Source organism: Schistocerca serialis, chromosome 5 (assembly GCF_023864345.2).
Source record: "Schistocerca serialis cubense isolate TAMUIC-IGC-003099 chromosome 5, iqSchSeri2.2, whole genome shotgun sequence".
Classification (NCBI taxonomy): Eukaryota; Metazoa; Arthropoda; class Insecta; order Orthoptera; family Acrididae; genus Schistocerca; species Schistocerca serialis.
The window spans coordinates 744814059-744839005 of NC_064642.1; the positions used below are offsets into that span (position 1 = coordinate 744814059).

Sequence of the window (24947 nt, forward strand, 5' to 3'; positions counted from 1 at the left end):
GAGTAGTTACACGACAACAACATCCCTGTAATGGACTGGCCTGCACAGAGTCCTGACCTGAATCCTATAGAATCTTTGGGATATTTTGATGTTTTGGAACGGCGACTTCGTGCCAGGCCTCACCGACCGACACCGGTGTCTTTCCTCAGTGCAGCACTCCGTGAAAAAATGGGCTGTCAATCCCCAAGAAACCTTCGAGCACCTGATTGAACGTATTCCTGCGAGAGTGGAAGCTGTCATCAAGGCTAAGGGTGGGCCAACACCATATTGAATTCCAGCATTACCGATGGCAGGCGCCACGGACATGTAAGTCATTTTCAGCCAAGTGTCCGGATACTTTTGATCACATAGTTTATCTGGACACTGATACTGCCCTATGGATGAGAATACTGGACCCTTTAGAAAACTCATAAAAAGAGAATAGGCGCACGTGTAATGAACTTTTATCCATTAAAGTATATACAGCCACTTTCCTAAAAAGAGTTATGAGATTCTGTCTGAATTGTATACGTAAAACATAGCCGACAGAATAAAACGATGTAGATCGAGAGGGATAGAGGCGTATGTCAGATGCAAGATAACTAAAACAATATAATCCAAAAGAAATTTCTTCAAGCGAACCTTTCGTTGGGCTTTCTAATCACGAAGGAAACGGGACGGACCGAAATACCAACACCTTATGTAAATGATGGAATTTTAAAGTTATCGTATCCTTGGACACCTCAGATTTCACCTTCCAGTTTTACTGGCACATTTGCATCGCATTGTAATATGTAACTTCAATCAATTAAATCAAAAGGACACTTTGCCGTTGGTTATAAAAATACCGTGAAAAAATAATCGTTCAGAAGCGTCTTGAGAGCGTCAGATTACCATGTGAGTAACACACGTTTTGCTCCTGTGAATACTCGCGTCGTGATCACGTGATCAGAGCGCGACAGGCAGGTGGAAGGACGCTGCGTAGCAGCCGGAAGACCACTCTGACGAAATTAAACGACCGTGAAAATAATGTGGTGGGTGCACGGGATATGCGAACATCGGCGAACATTCGAATAAACACACTTTCCCTTTATGAATTGGTGAAGTACGTAATGCGACAGACAAATTTGGTTCAGTCGGTACGAGCGCAGTGCGTCAGCAAATGGTCTCTAGAACTCAGGTGTTCGATAATAGTAACTCAAAAACTTGAACGTAATTGTCGGCTCTTTATTCGTGGGTGAGCGACAGTGTTAAATTCGTCAAAAATTTATGGTGACGTCATCGCGATGTGTGTGACGCACTGACCGCTATTATACACATGAAACAGTGCACTAGATATAACTAACTTACAAAAAGTAGCTACAAAATTCAAAACGAAAAACGAAATTCAAAACGCAAAACGAAATTCAAAACGCAAAACGAAATTCAAAACGCAAAACGAAATTCAAAACGAAAAACGAAATTCAAAACGCAAAACGAAATTCAAAACGAAAAACGAAATTCAAAACGAAAAACGAAATTCAAAACGAAAAACGAAATTCAAAACGAAAAACGAAATTCAAAACGAAAAACGAAATTCAAAACGAAAAACGAAATTCAAAACGAAAAACGAAATTCAAAACGAAAAACGAAATTCAAAACGAAAAACGAAATTCAAAACGAAAAACGAAATTCAAAACGAAAAACGAAATTCAAAACGAAAAACGAAATTCAAAACGAAAAACGAAATTCAAAACGAAAAACGAAATTCAAAACGAAAAACGAAATTCAAAACGAAAAACGAAATTCAAAACGAAAAACGAAATTCAAAACGAAAAACGAAATTCAAAACGAAAAACGAAATTCAAAACGAAAAACGAAATTCAAAACGAAAAACGAAATTCAAAACGAAAAACGAAATTCAAAACGAAAAACGAAATTCAAAACGAAAAACGAAATTCAAAACGAAAAACGAAATTCAAAACGAAAAACGAAATTCAAAACGAAAAACGAAATTCAAAACGAAAAACGAAATTCAAAACGAAAAACGAAATTCAAAACGAAAAACGAAATTCAAAACGAAAAACGAAATTCAAAACGAAAAACGAAATTCAAAACGAAAAACGAAATTCAAAACGAAAAACGAAATTCAAAACGAAAAACGAAATTCAAAACGAAAAACGAAATTCAAAACGAAAAACGAAATTCAAAACGAAAAACGAAATTCAAAACGAAAAACGAAATTCAAAACGAAAAACGAAATTCAAAACGAAAAACGAAATTCAAAACGAAAAACGAAATTCAAAACGAAAAACGAAATTCAAAACGAAAAACGAAATTCAAAACGAAAAACGAAATTCAAAACGAAAAACGAAATTCAAAACGAAAAACGAAATTCAAAACGAAAAACGAAATTCAAAACGAAAAACGAAATTCAAAACGAAAAACGAAATTCAAAACGAAAAACGAAATTCAAAACGAAAAACGAAATTCAAAACGAAAAACGAAATTCAAAACGAAAAACGAAATTCAAAACGAAAAACGAAATTCAAAACGAAAAACGAAATTCAAAACGAAAAACGAAATTCAAAACGAAAAACGAAATTCAAAACGAAAAACGAAATTCAAAACGAAAAACGAAATTCAAAACGAAAAACGAAATTCAAAACGAAAAACGAAATTCAAAACGAAAAACGAAATTCAAAACGAAAAACGAAATTCAAAACGAAAAACGAAATTCAAAACGAAAAACGAAATTCAAAACGAAAAACGAAATTCAAAACGAAAAACGAAATTCAAAACTAAAAACGAAATTCAAAACGAAAAACGAAATTCAAAACGAAAAACGAAATTCAAAACTAAAAACGAAATTCAAAACGAAAAACGAAATTCAAAACGAAAAACGAAATTCAAAACGAAAAACGAAATTCAAAACGAAAAACGAAATTCAAAACGAAAAACGAAATTCAAAACGAAAAACGAAATTCAAAACGAAAAACGAAATTCAAAACGAAAAACGAAATTCAAAACGAAAAACGAAATTCTTCGGAAACTTGTTTGCAACTTATGAGGTGACAAAAGTCGCGGTAGCATCGGCCTAAAAGGGAATTTCATTGCCGGAGCCGTCATTTCTACACAGGTGATTCATGTGAAAAGGTGCCCGGCGTGGTTTGGAGACGCACGACGGCCATTAACAGACTTTTGACACTGATGATGATGATATCCACAAAGACTGCTCCAGACTGAACGCTGAAATGCATAATCATAGTCCCCCTTATAAAATTCCTCCATGATCCCCTTTCAGTGCTAACATTGGTGCCTCTTCTGATGTTAAACGTATTACTTCAAAATCATTCTTAACCGAATCCAGGTACCTTCTCCTTGGTCTGCCCCTACTCCTCCTACCCTCTACTGCTGACCCCATGAGTCTCTTGGGTAACCTTGCTTCTCCCATGCGTGTAACATGACCCCACCATCTAAGCTTTTTTTTTTTGTTTTAGGGCGCAAAACTGCTATGGACATTAGCGCCCGGTCCGTGACTTAGGAAACAACAAAAAACCGAAAATGGAAACCAGCAGCAATGGAAACGAAACTCAAAAAATTGGAGAAACTAAAAGCAGAAGGAAGGCTTAAAAATCCACTACAGAAAGGGGTTGGTTGTCCCCAAAAAACGCTTCAAATGACTGACGTCATTTCACTGGCTCTAATAAACTCGAGAACGCGATCGGCCGAGCGCGTGTCATCTGCTAAAATTGACGATGTATCAGGCGACAGCTGTAGAAGGGCGCGTAACGGAGTAAAATAGGGGCACTCAATTAAAAGGTGTCTTACCGTCCACAGCTGAGAGCAGTGGGGACAGAGTGGGGGAGGATTGCCGCTTAAAAGATGTCTATGGCTAAAACGACAGTGCCCTATCCGGAGTCGAATTAAAATTACCTCCTCCCGACGACGCGTTCGGGAGGATGAGGTCCAAGCACAAGGAAGAGCTTTCATGTCCCGCAATGTATTATTGGGAAGTGTCGACCAATGTGCGTGCCATAAAAGAGTAACACGACGACATAAAACACTCCGTAGATCGGCGAAGGGAATCGATTGAATGGCTGGCCGAAGAAGAGAGACTGCAGCCTTGGCCGCCATATCGGCCGCCTCATTTCCACATATACCAACGTGTCCCGGGAGCCAGATGAACGCCACCGAGACGCCCCCCAGGTGGAGCAAGCGCAGACAGTCCTGAATCCGGTGGACTAGAGGGTGGACAGGGTACAGAGCTTGGAGACTGAGGAGAGAGCTGAGAGAATCTGAACAGATAACGTACTGTATCCGCTGATGGCGGCGGATGTAGTGCACAGCCTGGAGAACAGCGTAAAGCTCCGCAGTATAAACCGAACACTGGTCGGGAAGCCGAAATCGTTTTGGGGTGTCACCAACAATATAGGCACTCCCTACACTGTACGATGTTATCGAGCCATCAATGTAAATAAATGTGGCTTCCTTCATTTGTGCACATAGAGCAGCAAATGCAGGACGATACACAAGTGAAGGGGTACCATCCTTGGGAAATTGACAAAGGTCATGGAGCAGGCAGATCCGGGGACGGAGCCAAGGCGGTGCTGTATCCCAAGTTGTCAAGGTGGTTTTAGGAAAGCGGAAGGAAAGAGAATGGAGCAGTTGACGGAAGCGGACTCCCGGTGGTAGTAGGGAGGAGGGGCGGCCTGCATATCCTACATCAAAGAAGGCGTCGAAAAAAAATGTCATGGGCTGGATTAGCAGGAATGGAAGACAGATGGCTAGCAGAACGACTCAGGACTGCTCGCCGATGGGACAGCGGAGGTTCAGCAGTCTCAGCATAAAGGCTTTCCACAGGGCTGGTGTAAAAAGCTCCAGACACTAGACGTAATCCACGGTGGTGGATAGAGTCGAGACGACGAAGAATAGACGGCCGAGCAGAGGAGTAGACTATGCTTCCGTAGTCCAATTTCGAGCGCACTAAGGCGCGATAGAGGCGGAGAAGGACCAGTCGGTCCGCTCCCCAGGAGGTACCATTCAGGACACTGAGGGTATTGAGGGATCGCAGACAGCGAGCCGAAAGATAGGAAACGTGGGAGGACCAGCACAGTTTTCTGTCAAACATAAGACCCAAGAATTTAGCGACGTCCGAAAACGGAAGGTTGACAGGTCCTAGATGTAAGGAGGGCGGAAGAAACTCCGTACGACGCCAAAAATTAACACAAACGGTCTTACTGGGAGAAAAGCGGAAGCCTGTTTCGATGCTCCCAAAGTGGAGGCGATCGAGACATCCTTGAAGACGTCGTTCAAGCTGTTGAGAGCTGTAGTAGACCGCAAAATCGTCCACAAAGAGGGAGCCCGAGGCATCAGTAAGGAGACAATTCATAATTTGATTTATGGCAATGGCAAACAGTACAACACTCAGCACGGAGCCCTGGGGTACCCCGTTTTCTTGGGAGAAAGTACGGGAGAGAGTAATGTTCACCCGCACTTTAAATGTGCGCTCTGCCATAAATTCGCGAAGAATAAGGGGCAACGACCCCGAAAGCCCAAAGAGAATAGTGTGCGGAAGATGCCTGTCCTCCAACGGGTATCTTATGCTCTCTCCAGATCAGAAACTATTGCTACTCTTTGGCGTTTCCGGAGAAAATTGTTCATGATATAAGTGGAGAGAGAAACAAAATGATGAACTGCAGAACGATGCTTTCGGAAACCGTACTGGGCAGGTGTTAAAACACTGCGGGACTCCAGCCACCAAGCTAACCGGCAATTCACCGTACGCTCCAAAACCTTACAGACACTACTCGTGAGAGAAATGGGGCGATAGCTAGAGGGGAGATGTTTGTCCTTTCCAGGTTTCGGAACAGGCACGGCGATAGCTTCCCGCCATCGTGTGGGAAAAGTACTGTCGGTCCAAATTCGATTATAAATGCGAAGGAGGTAACGCAGACTATGGGTTGACAAATGCAGCAACATCTGGATGTGGATACCATCCGGTCCTGGGGCGGAGGAGCGAGAAGGAGAGTGCATGTTGGAGGTCCCGCATGGAGAAAACAGTATTATAGCTTTCGCGATTTTGAGAGGAGAAAGCAAGAGGTCGCACTTCCGCTGCACGTTTTTTCGGGAGAAACGCTGGCGGGTAATTTAAAGAGCTCGAAATCTCAGCAAAGTGCTGACCCAATGAGTTAGAAATTGCGACGGGGTCCACTAAGGTATCATGTGCGACAGTGAGCCTAGAGACCGGGGAGAAACTAGGTGCGCCTGATAACCGTCGAAGCCGACTCCAAACTTCCGAAAAGGGAGTGAAGGTGTTAAATAAGGTAATAAAGAATTTCCATCTTGCCTTCTTGCTATCGCGGGTGACGCGACGGCATCGCGCACGGAACTGCTTATAGCTGATACAGTTGGCCAAAGTAGGATGGTGTCTGAAAACGCGAAGAGCACGTCGCCGCTCACGTATTGCGTCACGGCATGCCTCGTTCCACCAAGGAACTTGGGGCCCGGGGCAATTCGGAGGTGCGTGGCATTGAACGTTCCGCAGTTGTAAGAATAACGTCGGTAATGTGTGTGACCTCATCGTCGACGCTAGGAAAGTGACGGTCATCGATTGTCGCTAGAGACGAAAAAAGTGTCCAATCGGCTTGGGCAAACTTCCAGCGTCGCGGGCGCATATATGGCAGTTGAGGCTGCAGTCTAAGGACGCATGGAAAGTGGTCACTCGAGAGTGTATCATCAAGGGGCGAACCATTCGAAGCGCCGAGCTAGCGGAACAGTACCGACCGAAAGGTCCAAATGAGATAAATTTGTCGTGGAGGCAGACAAAAATGTAGGGTCCCCAGTGTTGAGGCAAACAAGATCCGCTTGGTGGAAGACTTCTAGCAATAGTGAGCCACACGGACAAGGATGTGGAGATCCCCTAAGCGGGTGGTGGGCATTGAAGTCCCCAACCAGCAAATAGGGGGTGGAAGCTGACCAAGAAAATGAAGGAGATCAGCTCGTTCCATTGGTGTGGACGATGGAATGTATACAGTACAAAAAGAGGTGCATCGAGAAAGGGGAAGACGGACAGCAACAGCTTGGAAGGATGTGTTTAAGGGGATTGGGTGATAATGGAGAGTATCATGGAGAAGAATCATGAGTCCTCCATGGGCTAGAGTGCCTTCAACAGAGGGGAGATCAAGTCGGACAGACTGAAAATGGGGGAGAACATAGCGGTCATGGGGACGCAGCTTTGTTTCCTGAAGACAGAAGATAACCGGTGAGTAGGATCGTAAGAGGATCGACAATTCATCCCGATTGGCTCGAATGCCGCGGATATTCCAGTGGATAATGGACACAGGGTGAACAGAAAATGGAGGAATGTGACCAAGGTTGCTGTCAACACAACGACTGCTCAGAGCTTGCGACCGACAGCTTGGAATAGCATTCAGCCGAAGGCAGAAGATCCTGATCCATAGGTTGTTCAGGAGCAGCTCCTGCCACCAGCGATCGGCCGGTTGATCGGCCGCCAGCAGTGCGCCTCGACGACACAGAAGACGGCCGAGGGCAATTTCCGCCAGGTGGGACACGCCTTGGCGGAGAACGAGATGAACTGGGTTTCGTATTAGCCTTCTTGGAAATATGATGTTTAGATGAAGGAGGAAACGATGGTTGTGAAGTTGGGGTACGTAAAAAATCTTCAAGACTGTTTTTTTTCGAAGTCTTGGTGTGTGACTTTTGGGCTCGAGATTTAGCAGAACCCGATGAAGGGTGAGCCAGAGAGTGGGCAGGCGAAAGTGGTGAGATTGAACGGGCGATCTTTGCGCTGGCCGATCTAACGACCGTGGTACTAAATGTGAGGTCGCAAGTCTGCGTGGCCGCCTCCTTTGTTGGCCGAGGAGAACCAAGGACAGTGCTGTAATTTCCTGCCTGAGGCGCACTGGGCTTTCGACTGGCGAATAATATTCGAGCAGCAAAGGTCGACACCTTTTCATTCACTCTGATTTCCTGAATGAACTTTTCGTCTTTGCCCCATTTTTAATCTCGAGAGGAAGCAGCGTGGTCACCCAAACAGTTGATGCAACGAGGCGATGGAGGTGGACAAGCACCCTCATGGGCATCCTTGCCACACGTATTACGTTTGACCGGATTGGAACAGGACTGACTGGTATGATTGAACCGCTGACACCGATAGCAACGCGTAGGGTTTGGGATGTAAGTGCGAATGGAAATTATCTCATAGCCCGCTTTGATTTTCGATGGGAGTTGAACTCTGTCAAAAGTCAAGAAGACAGTACGGGTTGGAACGATGTTCGTGTCAACCCTTCTCATGACTATGAACAGCCGTTACGCCCTGGTCAGACAGGTAGTGCTGAATTTCTTCGTCAGACAATCCATCGAGGGAGCGTGTATAAACGAGTCCACGTGAGGAATTTAAAGTGTGGTGCGCTTCCAGCCGGACAGGGAAGGTGTGTAGCAGTGACGTACGCAGCAATTTTTGTGCCTGGAGGGCACTGACTGTTTCTAACAACAGGGTGCCATTCCGTAATCTGGAACAAGACTTTACAGGACCTGCAATTGCGTCTACACCTTTCTGAATAATGAAAGGGTTGACCGTGGAGAAGTCGTGACCTTCGTCAGACCGAGAAACAACAAGGACCTGTGGCAACGATGGAAGAACTGTCTGTGGCTGAGACTCAGTGAACTTACGCTTGTGAGCAGACATAGTGGAAGGTGAGGAAACCATTGCAGAAGAATCCCCCATGATTACCGGCGTCTCCGATGGCGTGCTCCTCCCTTGTGGTGGCCCTCTGAGGGCACTCCCACCTTCGGTGATTGTTCACACCTAAGGTCACACCTCCCGACAAACGGACGGAGGGACCAATCGGCACTTTCGGAAGGTATCAGCTCGGGTAATCACCCCTCCCTGGGCCTGGCCGTTACCAGGGGGTGCGTACGTGTCCTACCTGTCTACCCGGGGCGGGGAATTACGCGTTACCCCGTCACTGGCTACGCACGAAAATGCGTGGGTTGGCCTTCAGACACGTACAGGGAGGAAGAAAGAGAAAGGGGGAAAACAAAGAAAGAGAAAGGAAAGAAGAGAAGAGGTCTCAAACGCCGCAGCGGAGAAAAGGGTAAAGAGAAGAGGTAAGGAAAAGAAGGACAAAGGAAGGATGAAGACATACGAGCAGAGAAGGCGAAGAATGCGGTACATTTACGAGCGTCCGTCTCCGGACGTAGGCACAAACCATACTCCCAGAGGGGGAGAAAGGGAAGGAAAGAGTCAGAGGTGAGGGGAGGGGGGGGTGAAGATGGGGGATAGGGAAGGATGTGGAAAAGGAAGGTATGCAGCCCGGAAAGGAAGGAGGGCCACATTAGCTCGGGGTCCCGTGCTCGCTACACACGTATCCACGAAAGAGTTGTGGACCCCCTGGGGGAGTTTGAAGGTACTGGCAGGTAAAGTGTAGAAAGTCTGTTGACAAGTGCTGTGAGTACTTCTTCCACTATAGTTCAATTCTTTTATCTTGGCGGTTCGCGCATGCCCGCCCAGACGCGAGAGATTGTGAGATTGCTGCGTTGCCAGTTGTACATGCCAAGAGCAGCAGTGCCATAGTATAGTTTGCGAAATTACATTTAGGGGGGAGCGCGCAGTTTATGAAATAAAGCCACCATGGCCGCATTAACCCTTTCGCTGCTACAGATACGTGCTCCCCACAAACATGTTTCGACTGCTTTGTCACACATTATCATTCGATTTCACAAAAACTATTTGGCACAAAAAATTGATTTTTACACATCATCTTGACTGATACCTTCCCCCCCCCCATAAATGACAATTTTGTTCCGATGTTCAACGCAGTTATTGTGCAGCATTAGATGTAGTAAACCATTGCAAACTCTTCAGAATGTCGTGCAGAGGTGAAAGTCCATAGTGTGTACTTTCCGTATGGTCCATTTTAGTTCCTAATAGAAATTTCAAAAAATACATTCAAACGAATAAAATTCATGAAGTGAGACACTTCGATATTGTTTTTAAATAAAGAAAATATTGAGCACTGAACGAGGCTTGAACTCGGAACCCTTCACTTAGCAGCCATACCCTTTAACCATTACACTAACGCAGCTCGTCATTTAACAGACTCCCAGAGGACTTTAAAATGTCACGCAAAATACTGACATCACTGTTGGTATGACTATGAATTACTCACTTTTCGTCGAAGTACAATAGGAAATAAAGAACAGCGGTAATTGTTTATTGCGAAAAAGCGGTTAGTGAGAATGATAGAAACACCTTTCCTTGCTATCGCCTGAATTAGTAGGCTTATTGTGTGTGAACGTTTCTAAAATTGAAGACACTCGTCTGTGCTCTGCACTGCAGACGAGCTCTGCTAACGTCGTTCTCTGTTCATTGGCTGACTAGGTTCGTTCTGCGCATCTGACGTCACAAAACACAAACTCGGTCGCCGTCGTGAATGACACGCACTTTAGTGTACTGATGTATCCTGTGGAGATTTGGAAGGAGAATGCTAAGGATGCGAAAGATTCTCCTGTTGCCAAGAACCTGAAAATAAGAGAACCCATTAAGCTACTATTTTGAATAGACTTGGGTACCATGTGATACTAGTGGAATGTGCAAGAACAGACGGAACATTTTTGGGAGTTACGTGGAGAAATAAAAGAAAAATAAAGCTTGGAAAAGGACCAGTTTTTTGCTAATGTGGTGTTGGGGGTAATAATTTAAGCCTGTGGTTGATAATTTTGTTAAGATGACCATGCACAGGTGTAATGAAATGCATAACAGTGTTTGCTGAAATAATTTCATTCATACCAATTCAGTCGGTTTTGTGGTGCACCATGAAAATTAGCTCAGGTCATATGAACGAAGGTAAATGTTGTGATGATCCTTGTAGATTCATCTGTCTCATGTATGATATAGATGACATGTGTGATAAGTAAAAGAGTATTGTTTTCCATATTCCCTGGATTATGGTTTATGACCGAATCTGATGAATTTACGTAAACGTTAATATTATAGGACACATTCTCATGCACTTCCTTACAACTTTTGTTGATACATTTGACGAGCTATAACAAGAGAGACGTTGTTCCAGATATATCTGCAATATTTTGCTCTCTCAGTTGAATGAAATGATTGAAATCAGTCCCAGTGATGTAAACTGTATTGTGTAAGACAATACGAAAGTAATACAAGCTGCATCAAAAGTTTCAGATGAACAAACAAATTGTTCTGATCCCAGCGCCGCAAATGTACATAAGATAATAAAACTACACGTACCTTAGTGCAGCTGAAAAACTCGCAGTGATGCGGACAGGTTTCTTGACCCGGTTGCACGATTTTCTCTGTATGTAACTTTTTATAAGTTCCAAAACATGAGCGAACTGGCTGACAATCTGACAATGTCTGAATTTCGTATCGTCATTTAAAAGGTGCCTGTTAATCAAAATGTTGTAACAGCCTTCATCGCCACGTGTCGCAAAGAGACAATGAACCTTTTTCGTTTTGTTGTGGAGCCACGACAACGTAACTGTGTCATCGTTTTCTTCTTGCTGTAAAATATCTAAGTACTTTAAAGTGAAATCGAATGTGGCTCTATTTCTCTCCATCATGTCAATGACAGACAGCAGTTTGGGAAACACGCGCCGCTACTAACAAGTGAAGGTCAAATACAGCTGAGCGACAGATGGCATTCCCATCCGTACTTATCGCATGATGTACTGTGAAGCGACAACGCGATACTCACGGGGAAGTAATACTCAAAAACCCAGTGTCGCTATGATTTACCTACTACATCATATAAAAAATATAATTGATGGCAAGGCAATATTAAACTAATTTGAACGTTTTTTCGCTCTGTTGAAACACTTAAATTTTTGACATTTGCTGGTTTTGTTAGGATGTCCATTTCTACTTGGGTATCCTCGTCCAGATTCAGAAGAAAATACTAGAGGTGAGTATATTTTCTTCTCATTCTTGGGAAGAGGATAAATTATTGAAGGCAACACGTCTTTACTTTTAAGAAACCTACATTTCGTGGCATTTTAAATGAAATTGTCAAGAGCATATGGAGAAATACATGACAAAAAATGTTTTCATTAGGTCCAAATGTGTCAGCGAAACAAAACAAACGCATTCTCTATCGTGTGATGACCACATGATTCACGTTGCGCGTCGACAGAACTGGCGGCTAGTCGCGACGCACCCGGAGATACATGAGCCCAAATCTCGGAAACGGAGATCGATATCATTCTGATCTCAACTTTAAAAATAATTTCGATATGTTAGGTCATACATCGTTTCCGATGAAAAGAAGCTAACGTGAACCACACACAAAGTAGCCAGCGACCACATTTTTCACTGTACACAATTCAAATTTTATGCAGTAGGTTACTTGTAAATCAAGTATCGGAATAACTGAAGAATATCTAAAAAAATGGACACCTCAATATCAAACTGTGATGTGAAACTAAGATACGCAAACATCAATTTTTTGTGCCTTTTACTTTCCTCACAATCGATAGGGAAGTAATATACAGCGGAAAAAAAACCAATACCTGAAGAGATACTTTTCAATTTTCTAAAGTAAAAGGAGAATCTGTATCGGAAAACTAACTCTGGGAGCCGATGTAACTTTGTTCCATTAACATATAGAATTTTTTTACAGCAAGAAAATTGGTCGGCGGCGGATTCAAATACATAAGAAAAGTAAGAATTCCAGAGCTTGGGAAACAGCGACGACTCCTGTCGTGTTGCGGCCGTGTCGCCGTCTGCCAGGGTGGGAAAAGTGGAGGGGGCAGCGTCGTTGTCGCAGCCAACTGTCGTGTCTTGCACAACGTAGCTTAAAGCTACGACAGGCGGACGGGCGTCTTGGCATACGGTATATAGAGTGGCCGACGCATACCGATTTATACCTGAAAGCACAGAGTTTCCATCATCCTGCACAGAAGAGAGCAGTTTTGAACAGATTGGTCCTCGTCAGAAACAGTTTTTGATCGATATACCACTTAAGGTCCGAGATTAACCATCTGAAGTATGTGTTCAGAAAGAATGGCTATGGTGCACGCAGTATAAAGACGGCGTTCTCCAAAAGAAGGAAACGTAAAAATGCTGCACTCTCTCAGGATGAAACACCGATTGCGGTTCTTCCTTTTTGTGGCGCTATTTCCAGCAAAATAGGAAGAGTCCTGCGTAGACGGGGTATAAGACCGATTTTTCATCCTAAGAAAATTAAGATGATGCGCCCTGTTAAGGACAATCTCGGCCTCAGGGTAACTGGAGTTTATAATATCCCCTGTGAGAGTGGAAGCAATTATATAGGTCATACCGCTATGCAGAGCACCAACGCCATACTAAAAATAGAGAGCTGGAGAAACCGGCAATTGCTGAGCACAGCCTCCTGAACAAACATAGAATTTTTGTTTCATCGAACAATATTTTGTCCCATGCCTCCACGTACTGGGATTCTGTTATTAAGGAGTCTGTTGAAATAAGAATTAGCAAAAAAACTTAAAGCGCGATAGCGGATACCATCTGTGTATGCAAAGGTGCGCTTGATGCAGAGCAGAGACGTTCCTTCCAAGTTTACGTTACAGTGGAAGCGGTGGCGCCACCGACGCACACATTGACACCGTCTGGTCGGCGCTTACGTACTGCTGTCGCAATCACAAGCCGTCCACGGGCTATACAAAACGCTACCACAGCAGCATTGAAGACAGACTGTCGCTCCTGACGATGACGATGTTGGTAATCGTCGAAAGACTGAGATTTTATCGTGAATTGACGCGGCAAGAAAACCGAGAGTGTTTAACTGATCAAGGTAGTTCATAAAACAAAGAACCGACTCGTGCTGATAACATATTAGATCTTCTGGTGACAAACACACCCGACCTATTTGAAACAATTAACGCAGAAGAGCGAATCAGCAATCATAAAGCGGTTACAGCATCGGTGATTTCAGCCGCAAACAGAAATATTAAAAAGGTGGGACGATTTTTCTGTTTTGCAAGAGTGACAAAAAGCAGATTTCAGAGTACAAATGTTTTATCTCAAGTACAGATAGTGTTGATCAGTGTACAAAGTTCAAAACCATCGTACAATATGCATTATATGAGTATGTGCCAAGCAAGATCGTAAGAGATGGTTGTTGTACCACAGTGGCTCTTTTCGGAGTTAGCCAAAGCCTTGCAGACAAAGGGAACTTCACAGCAGTTTTCTATGTTTATGTTTGCTACGGAAGCAAACAAAAATTACACGAAGCGAAATGTAGTGTGAGGAGGGCTATGTGAGAGGCGTTCAAATGAATTCGAAAGTAAAGTACTATGTACTGACTTGGCAGAAACTCATAAGAAATTTGTCTTATGTCAAAACGGTAGGTGGATCAAATTAAAATATACCGACACACTGTGAAACAGCTTTGGAAAAAAGACATTCAGTATTTCGGCCTTTAGTCTGTCATCCTTTGTCGCACAGACAAAATGGTGGAGGACCTACAGTGCAGTCCTCCTCTGTGACCACAATGGTACTGAAACAATCTAGATATCGAAACAGATGACAGAGGGATAGAAAAACAATCCAACTGGTATCCCATCAGGTCCAGCGGCCTTTCCTCTTTTGAGCGATTTTGATTTTACGCAGAATACGCGAAGGAACATGCCCCCTTCTTACAGCGGTGTACAGTAGGTCTCTAGACGAGCGTAGATTAGATTAAGACTAGTTCCATGGATCATGAATACAGTATTTCGTAATGATGTGGAACGAGTCGAATTTTCCAATACATGACATCATTAGGTTAATTTAACAACATACTTAAGTTAATATAACAACTTTATTTTTTTGTGTTTTTGTTTCTTTATTTTTCTATTTTTATTTTTTTTATTTTTTTCAATTTTGGTTTTGTTTTGTTCTCGTTTTTCTTTTCCTTAATTTATATCTAAGAATTCCTCTATGGAGTATGAGGAGTTGTCATTCAGAAATTCTTTTAATTTCTTCTTAAATACTTGTTGGTTATCTGTCAGACTTTTGATACTATTTGGTAAGTGACCAAAGACTTTAGTGCCAGTATAATTCACCCCTTTCTGTGCCAAAGTTAGATTTAATCTTGAATAGTGAAGATCATCCTTTCTCCTAGTATTGTAGTTATGCACACTGCTATTACTTTTGAATTGGGTTTGGTTGTTAATAACAAATTTCATAAGAGAGTATATATATACTGAGAAGCTACTGTGAATATCCCTAGATCCTTAAATGTCTGCAGGATGATCTTGGGTGGACTCCAGCTATTATTCTGATTACACGCTTTTGTGAAATAAATATTTTATTCCTCAGTGATGAATTACCCCAAAATATGATGCCATATGAAAGCAGTGAGAGTAAATTAGCTTACTACGCCTATTTCCAAAGATGTTTATCACCAAAATTTGCAATGACCCCTATTGCATAAGTAGCTGAACTCAAACGTTTCAGCAGATCATCATCGTGTTTCTTCCAATTTAATATCTCATCAATGGACACACCTAAAAATTTGGAATATTCTACCTTAGCTATATGCTTCTGATTAAGGTCTATATTTATTAATGGCGTCATACCATTCACTGTACGGAACTGTATGTACTGTGTCTTATCAAAATTCAGTGAGAGTCCGTTTACAAGAAACCACTTAGTAATTTTATGAAAGACAGTATTGACAATTTCATCAGTTAATTCTTGTTTGTCAGGTGTGATTACTATACTTGTATCATCAGCAAAGAGAACTAACTTTGCCTCTTCATGAATATAGAATGGCAAGTCATTAATATATAATAAGAACAAGAAAGGACCCAAGACTGATCCTTGTGGAACCCCATTCTTGATAGTTCCCCAGTTTGAGGAATGTGCTGATCTTTGTATGTTATGAGAACTACTTACTTCAACTTTCTGCACTCTTCCAGTTAGGTACGAATTAAACCATTTGTGCACTGTCCCACTCATGGCGCAACACTTGAGCTTGTCTAGCAGAATTTCATGATTTACACAATCAAAAGCCTTTGAGAGATCACAAAAAAATCCCAATGGGTGGTGTTCGGTTATTCAGATCATTGAAAATTTGACTGGTGAAAGCATATATGGCATTTTCTGTTGAAAAACCTTTCTGGAAACCAAACTGACATTTTGTTAGTACTTCATTTTTACAGATATGTGAAGCTACATTACTTTCTCAAAAATTTTGGATAAAGCTGTTAGATCTGATGTCAACAATTACCGTCCAATCTCCCTTCTATCCCCCTCTTTATGCAAAGGTATAACAATAGCATATTTCAGTCTATCAGGGAAAATGCCCTGTTCCAGAGAGCTATTACACAGGTGGCTGAGAATCTTACTTATCTGTTGAGAACAAGCTTTTAGTATTTTGCTGGAAATGGCATCAATTCCATGTGGGTTTTTGCTTTTAAGCAAGTTTATTATTTTCCTAATTTCAGAGAGAGAAGTGGGTGAGACTTCAATTGTATCAAATTGCATAGGTATGGCCTCTTCCATTAACATGCCTAGCATCTTCTTATGAACACCTGGATCCTACTATATCCACAACATTTAGAAAATGATTATTAAAAATATTTTCAACTTCTGACTTTTTGTTCGTAAAGTTTTCATTCAATTTGACGGTAATACTGTCTTCCTCTGCTCTTGGTTGACCTGTTTCTCTTTTAATAATATTCGAAATTGAAATCAGCAACTCTGATAATAAAATTAAAACAGACATGATACACATATTCCTGGATTTTTTAATAACTTTTCCCAATATAACAGTAGTTTTTATAATCTGATAGTTTCTGGGTCACTATTTCTTGCTGTCAGATACATTTCCCTTTTCCGGTTACAAGATATTTTTATACCCTTAGTAAGCCATGGTTTGTTACAAGGTTTCTTACGAGTATATTTAACTATTTTCTTGGGGAAGCATTTTTGTAAATGCATTTGAAAACTGTCATGAAATAAATTATATTTTAAATTGGCATCAGGTTCACGGTACACCTCATCCCAGTCGAACTGCTGTAGGCTTTTCGAACAGATGTGCAGAACTAATAGACCTTTATCTCTAACGTCGATCAGTTGTAGAATTTGGAACATGTATTATGTTCGAGTAGAACGACTTTTGTGGAGACAAGTGAACGACTTTTGTGGAGACAAGTGAACGACTTTTGTGGAGACAAGTAATGTACTCTGTAGGAATCAGGATGGGTTTAGAAGACGACTATCGTGTGAATCCCAGCTCGCGTTATTCGCCCACGAGACTCAGAGGGCCATAGACAAGGGTTCCCAGGTGGAGGCCGTGTTTCTTGTTTTCCCACAGTCGATTATTAAACAAGGTAAGAGCATATGGAGTATCAGACCAATTGTGTGATTGGATTGAAGAGTTTCTAGATAACAGAACGCAGCATGTCATTCTCAATGGAGAGAAGTCTTCCGAAGTAAGAGTGATTTCAGGTGTGCCGCAGGGTAGTGTCGTAGGACCGTTGCTATTCACAATATACATAAATGACCTTGTGAATGACAGCATCATCGGCAAAAATCGGAAGTTCACGGAGGGTATGGTATATCGAGAGGTTGTAACAATGGAAAATTGTACTGAAATGCAGGAGGATATGCAGTGAATTGACGCATGGTGCAGGGAATGGTAATTGAATCTCAATGTAGACAAGTGTAATGTGCTGCGAATACACATAAAGAAAGATCACATACCATTTAGCTACAATGTAGCAGGTCAGCTACTGGAAGCAGTTCATTCCATGAATTGTCTAGGAGTAGGCATTAGAAGCGATTTAAAATTAAATGACCATATAAAATTAATCGTCGGTAAAGCAGATGCCAGACATATTCATTCGAAGAATCCTAAAGAAATGCAATCCGAAAACGGAGGAAGTAGGTTAGAGTACACTTGATCGCCCACTGCTTGAATACTGCTCACCAGTGTGGGATCCGTACCGGATCGAGTTGATAGAAGAGAGAGAAGAGCTACAACGGGGAGCAGCACGCTCCGTTAGAGCATCATTTAGTAATCACGAAAGCGTTACGGAGATGACAGATAAACTCCAGTGGATGACTCTGCAAGAGAGACGGTCAGTAGCTCGGTACGGGCTTTTGTTTCGAGAACATACCTTCAAGCAGTATATTGCTCCCTCGTATGTGTATCTCGCGAAGAGACCATGAGGATAAACTCAGAGATTAGAGCCCACACAGAGGCATACCGACAATCTTTCTTTCAACGAACAATACGAGACTGAAATAGAAGGGAGAAGCGATAGAGGTACTCAACGTACCCTCCACACACACCGTCAGGTGGCTTGCGTTGTATGGGTGTAGATACAGATGTAGAATGGGTTTCAACGGTTCCTACTGGCTCCACCTTGTATACCAGTGGAGAGGCTGTGGTCTCACTACACTCCAAAGGAGTCATATCACGTCCAGTGGGCTTGCAGCAGCATTGTATCCTCAGTAGGATTTGGATCATGGGGTCGCGGGTTCGATTCGCAGCTTGGTTGCTATTTTCTCTGCCTGGGGACTGGGTGTTTGTGTTATCATTTCATCCTCTTCATCGTTATTCGTGACAGTCCAATTTTTACACAATGCAACCTGGCCAGTGTGAAAATTGGGACTTTGTATGGGCGCTGATGACCGCGCAGTTAAGCCCCACAAACCAAAAAATGTTCGAATGTGTGTGAAATCTTACGGGACTTAACTGCTAAGGTCATCAGTCCCTAAGCTTACACACTACTTAACCTAAATTATCCTAAGGACAAACACAAACACCCATGCCCGAGGGAGGAATCTAACCTCCGCCGGGACCAGCCGCACACCCACCAACCAAATATCATAGAGAAGGGTTGAAACGCCCAGTGTCGATCTGGTGGCAGCAGGGTCGAACGCTGTCAAAAATACAAACCCTCGTTTTAGACAGCTAAGTGTGTGGGAATCAACGCCCCAAGGAAATGGGTGGTTTTACTGACACTGTTTATGCGACCCTATGAGGTCTTTCGTGTCGAATCTTAGCGGCGATATACCTGAAATGTTTCCCCGATCCACTGATAACAAAACCGCGTTATTTCATCACTGGGTGCCGCTGTTCTGACCTCCATCGCAGAAGCGGCAAAAGATGCGGCGGAATGTGTGTAAGAGAGGGTGTGATGACCTTCCCATAGTATGACAGGTCCACAGTGGCGTTGACCAGAATTGCGGTGGAATTTTGAGCTTTAAGGTCACATTGGCACCTATCATTTCTGAACTGTGGCCTTTTTTACGAATTTGTAGACGTGTTGCCTAGCCCAAAGGTGACGTCGAAGGGCGACACGCTTTTGCACTGTTACACAGGACCTATAGAATTTATTTGATTTATGAAAAACTAAATGAGCTGTTATATTTTAAACCTCATGTTCAGGAAAAACTCAAATTTTATAGTTCATGTCAATTTTTACCACAGATCTGGAAAATTCTAGAGTTTCATGCAGTTCTAAGTACTGCGCGAAATTCATTGAAGAATCCCTCTTATGTTGGAAAGTGTACCTCTAACAACAAATGCTGCCAACAATAAGTGAAAAAAACAGAACAAAATGACATTTCACATGTAAAAAAAAATATTAACTTCCCCTGCTCTGTGTGTGAAGCCTGAATCCTCCCTGGTCATACTGACGAAGTCTTACTGTCCTGTGGTGCCTCTCGTGCTCTAAGTCGGCCCGTTTGACGTCCTGACCCCATTAATTTTGCTGCGTAGTGTATATACGGAGATGTAAGATTATACGAGCTTGTGATTGTGCTCATTTGAATGCAAATTTTGTATGTGTGTACTTGTTTTCACCATACGAAAAATAAACATACGGATTCTGGGCTGTGTGGCCTTCGAAAAGAAACTTTTTGATCGCCTTATGTTTATCACACAAAATCGTTGAGAGCATTGAGCCAACCATCTCACTGTCGCACTAGGTTGAAGACATCCGTCTGGTATAACCGCACGTCATGCTACGTGATCAAGTCCGTAATTGCCAGCTGCACCTCATGCGACATGACTCGTCCACCCTTCAAAGTCCTGTTTCAAAAACTAAAGGCGTAATAATCGGGCCAGGAGAGATGAGGACTATAGGGCGGGTGCTCGAGTGCATTCCACCTCAATTGGCGTAGATGAGGCTGGGCCTTTCAGATCGACCAATTTCTTGTGCCGAATCGTGACCAGTACGGAATCTGGTGTACCATTCCACAATCGTGGTTTTCGATAGACGTGCTGATTCGTACACATTCTTCATTCTCCGATGGATGTCCGTACATTCGGCGCTTATATATTCACATCGAAGTCGCTGGTCAGAGTACTACATACACTGAAGCAGTACTCCCCAACTGAAACTTTTTATCGTCCCTGTTCATCACAAGAATAAACCTGACGTAAACATTCGTCATGAGATTCAAGCAAACGTGGAAGAATACATTAGATTTCGTTTCACGTGAAGTGGAAGCCAAGTTGTGAGCAGTACAGTCAAGTACGATTATAAGGATACGTTTTAAGGTGTGTTACACGAATTTAGATTGAGCGACAATGTTCAGACGTAAAAAGAGACGGGCATAGGAACAACACCGCTTCGAATGTCATTTAATTTTTAAAAAGAATGGAATGATATTCAGTAAAACTTCAACACGACCGCGCGCTTCTTAGGTGACCAGACGGAAAGCATAAAATGCTCTCGTTCTCACTTGACATAGTATAATCACAAAGAAGAGTGCCGGCAGCTGTGGCCGAGCGGTTCTAGGCGCTTCAGTCTGGAACCGCGCGAACGCTACGGTCGCAGGTTCGAATCCTGCCTCGGGCATGGATGTGTGTGATGTCCTTAGGTTGGTTAGGTTTAAGTGGTTCTAAGTTCTAGGGGACTGATGACCACAGATGTTAAGTCCCATACTGCTCAGAGCCATTTGAACAAAGAAGTGTGATGAAAATTCCTAACGTGAAGACAGCGTAATTTTTCTGAGCGAGCCATGTGTGATGCAAAAGTATACTGCACGGATTTAACCGTACTGTTTAATACTGAAGCCACTGAAGGTATTAATTTCAGTCAGTCGTCTGGTAATCTCGTAGCTCCTTCGTTATTCGAATCCGAGGAATACATTTCAGTACTGGAACTGTCGTTGATCGACTCGTTATCGACGTAGCAGACAACAGAATCCACGAAGCCCCACCCAGGCGCTGCATTTTCTCCTTTCTCCGTACCGTTCTATACCCCGCCAAAGTTCGGCAATGACATGTGAAAAACCTGCGTGCGTTTGTTAAGCTGCCAGACGTATTGGAACTGTCATTAACTTGACTCCACATACACATCAGTTCATATTGTAATGGTACAGTGGCAAATGTAAAAATGCTGCATTTATACGGTGTGCTCGATGTTGTGAAAAGAATGTTTTTCCGATTTCTACGACGGATACCTAGATCTGTGGTATAAAACAATGGAGATAGTTCAAATAAAGACAGAATTAAGGTTGCTTAAATTAAGAAAGCACAAAAATTAAATTTTTTGGCAAAAATGAAAACTTAACAGTCTTTCATAAAACATCGGTAACTGAGAATTTATATTTGAAATGAAAACAAGAATTTCACGTGCAATATGTAACTAAAAACACGAAGACGTGCATTGTTCATAAAAAATTGATGTAGATAATTCAAGTTCATCTCAAAAAAATGTAAATTGAACGAGAAAAAATTGACTCAGGCGAGAGTTGACCCAGAGAACCACGTGCTGCAGTAAGTGACCCAGATAATACGCTACCGATTCCGCTGTAGATTAACTTACATTTGGATTGCAACTGTATCTAATACAATCCCTCGGAAAACTTCGAAGCCGATTATCTCCGTAAATTTATGAAAAAACATTAAAATTGCCTATTTCTCAACATATTTTAACCGTGTTCCACAGGCATGATTCACTACGGAACAGGAAGCAGCCTCAGCCATTTTTATACTGCGCAACAATCAGAGCACAACAGTGCAGAGGCTGTGACTATACACAATTTTTGAAATAAAAACTACACAACCAAAGCGTATTTACGAAAAACGTTGATGGCTGTTAACACATTTGAATATCTTTAAGTTTCATTTAACCTAACTTAGTAATAAGATAGATAATACTGTGGGGGAAGTAGGGCCTACTTATGTATTGGCTATGTGGTCTTTCCAACTGAAGCTGTTCGTAATTTTAACACCCAGGTACCTAGTTGAATTGACAGCCTTGAGAATTGTACTATTTATCGAGTAATCAAATTCCAACTGATTTCTTTTGGAACTCATGTGGATCACCTCACACTTTTCGTTATTTGGCGTCAACTGCCACCTGCCACACCATACAGCAATCTTTTCTAAATCGCTTTGCAACTGATACTAGACGGTAAATTACAGCATCATCTGCTAACAACCTAAGAGAACTGCTCAGATTGTCACCCAGGACATTTATACAGGGTGTTACAAAAAGGTACGGCCAAACTTTCAGGAAACATTCCTCATACACAAATAAAAGATGTTATGTGGACATGTGTCCGGAAACATGTAATTTTCATGTTAGAGCTCATTTTAGTTTCGTCAGTATGTACTGTACTTCCTCGATTCACCGCCAGTTGGCCCAATTGAAGGAAGGTAATGGTGACTTCGGTGCTTGTGTTGACATGCGACTCATTGCTCTACAGTACTAGCATGAAGCACATCAGTACGTAGCATCAACAGGTTAGTGTTCATCACGAACGTGGTTTTGCAGTCAGTGCAATGTTTACAAATGCGGAGTTGGCAGATGCCCATTTGATGTATGGATTAGCACGGGGCAATAGCCGTTGCGCGGTACGTTTGTACCGTGACAGATTTCCCGAACGAAGGTGTGCCGACAGGAAGACGTTCGAAGCAATTGATCGGCGTCTTAGGGAGCACGGAACATTCCAGCCTATGACTCGCGACTGGGGAAGACCTAGAACGACGAAGACACCAGCAATGGACAAGGCGATTCTTCGTGCAGTTGACGATAACCCTAATGTCAGCGTCAGAGAAGTTACTGCTGTACAAAGTAACGTTGAGCACGTCACTGTATGGAGAGTGCTACGGGAGAACCAGTTGTTTCCGTACCATGTACAGCGTGTGCAGGCACTATCAGCAGCTGATTGGCCTCCACTGGTACACTTCTGCGAATGGTTCATCCAACAATGTGTCAATCCTCATTTCAGTGCAAATGTTCTCTTTACGGATGAGGCGTCATTCATACGTGATCAAATTGTAAATTTTCACAATCAACATGTGTGGGCTGACGAGAATCCTCACGTAATTGTGCAATCACGTCATCAACAAAGATTTTCTGTGAACGTTTGGGCAGGCATTGTTGGTTATGTCTTGATTGGGCCCCATGTTCTTCCACCTACGCTCAGTGGAGCACGTTATGATTTCATATGGGATACTCTACCTGTGCTGCTAGAACATGTGCCTTTAGAAGTGCGACACAACATGCGGTTCATGCACGATGGAGCTCCTGCACATTTCAGTCTAAGTGTTCGTACGCTTCTGAACAACAGATTCGGTGACCGATGGATTGGTAGAGGCGGACCAATTCCGTGGCCTCCACGCTCTGCTGAACTCAACCCTCTCGACTTTCATTTATGGGGGCTTTCAGCTCTTGTCTACGCAACCACGGTACCAAATGTAGAGACTCTTCGTGCTCGTATTGTGGACGGCTATGATACAATACGCCATTCTCCAGGGCTGCATTAGCGCATCAGGGATTCCATGCGACGGAGTGTGGATACATGTATCCTCGCTAACGGAGGACATTTTGAACATTTCCTGTAACAAAGTGTTTGAAGTCACGCTGGTACGTACTGTTGCTGTATGTTTCCAGTCCATGATTAATGTGATTTGAAGAGAAGTAATAAAATGAGCTCTAAAATGGGGAGTAAGCGTTTCCGCACACATTCCTCACAAGCAAAGAAATACAATATGTTATGTGGACATGTTTCCTGAAAGTTTGGCCGTACCTTTTTGTAACACCCTGTATAGATCAGGAACAGCAGAGGTCCCAGGACGCTTCCCTGGGGAACACCTGATATCACTTCAGTTTTACTCGATGATTTGCCGTCTATTACTTCCTGAACTAAGCTTTCATAAATGACCAATTCCGTTTATGGAAATCAGTGCTTTTTTTTACTGTTTGTGTCCCCCCCCCCTTGGCCTGTAGTGCAACGTGACGTGTTTCCTGCCCTTAGCCTGGAGCGGACGGAGCGGCCCTGCTCTGAGGGCCCGGTGCCGCGCTGCCTGCGGCTGGGGCAGGCGGGCGCCCTGCCGGAGAACGCCGCCATCCACTACGTGTGCGCGCGAGTCGGCGGCCGGCTGGTGCCGCAGCTGTACAGATGCCCACAGGGGCTCGTCTGGGACGAAGGCCGCTACGAGTGAGTACCCACACACACCATTCGCTGCCAGCCTACACCGAGCTGACGGGATAGCGATACGCACCTGTACAGATGGCGGTAGCTTCGCGGACGCGAGGTATTTAAAGTGGCAGCGGCTTGGCCGAACTCATTTGTGCTCAGGTGATACACGTGAACAAGTTTCCGATGGCACTACGACCGCACGACGGAAATCGACAGACATTGAACGCAGAATGGTGAAACCTTCCCGTCTCCTCTATACCTCTTTTGTTAATGATAACCTTCCCTTTTACAATGAACTATGAAACCTTTCCTTAGGATTTCTATCTCTTGCTTAACAACAACAAATGAAATCTTCCCTTTGAAATTTATTCTCTCTCAATCTTTTCATATAAATTTAACTGCTGCTATTTTAAAAGTGATTTTCAGATTATTTCGACGGAACATAGAATGTGTCGTCGTCGAGTGGCCCTCAGTCGTTATCTGCAATAACCCAAAACTGTTCCTTACCTTTTTTTTACTGTTACTGGATCGCCAACTGACTGCTACATCGAACTGCGACATGAATATACATACTGTTTTTGCT

The 24947-nt window shown here is 43.0% G+C and overlaps 1 protein-coding gene across 1 annotated transcript in view; it reads left to right on the top strand.

Moving 5' to 3' along the window:
• LOC126482202 (uncharacterized) overlaps positions 1-24386 on the top strand; it is a 46181-nt gene extending 21795 nt beyond the window's left edge. Inside the window, exon 3 of the mRNA XM_050106181.1 lies at positions 24200-24386. Coding sequence (XP_049962138.1) covers positions 24200-24386 — 187 coding nt within the window. The remainder of the gene's footprint in view (positions 1-24199) is intronic.
• Positions 24387-24947: the final 561 nt, after the last annotated feature.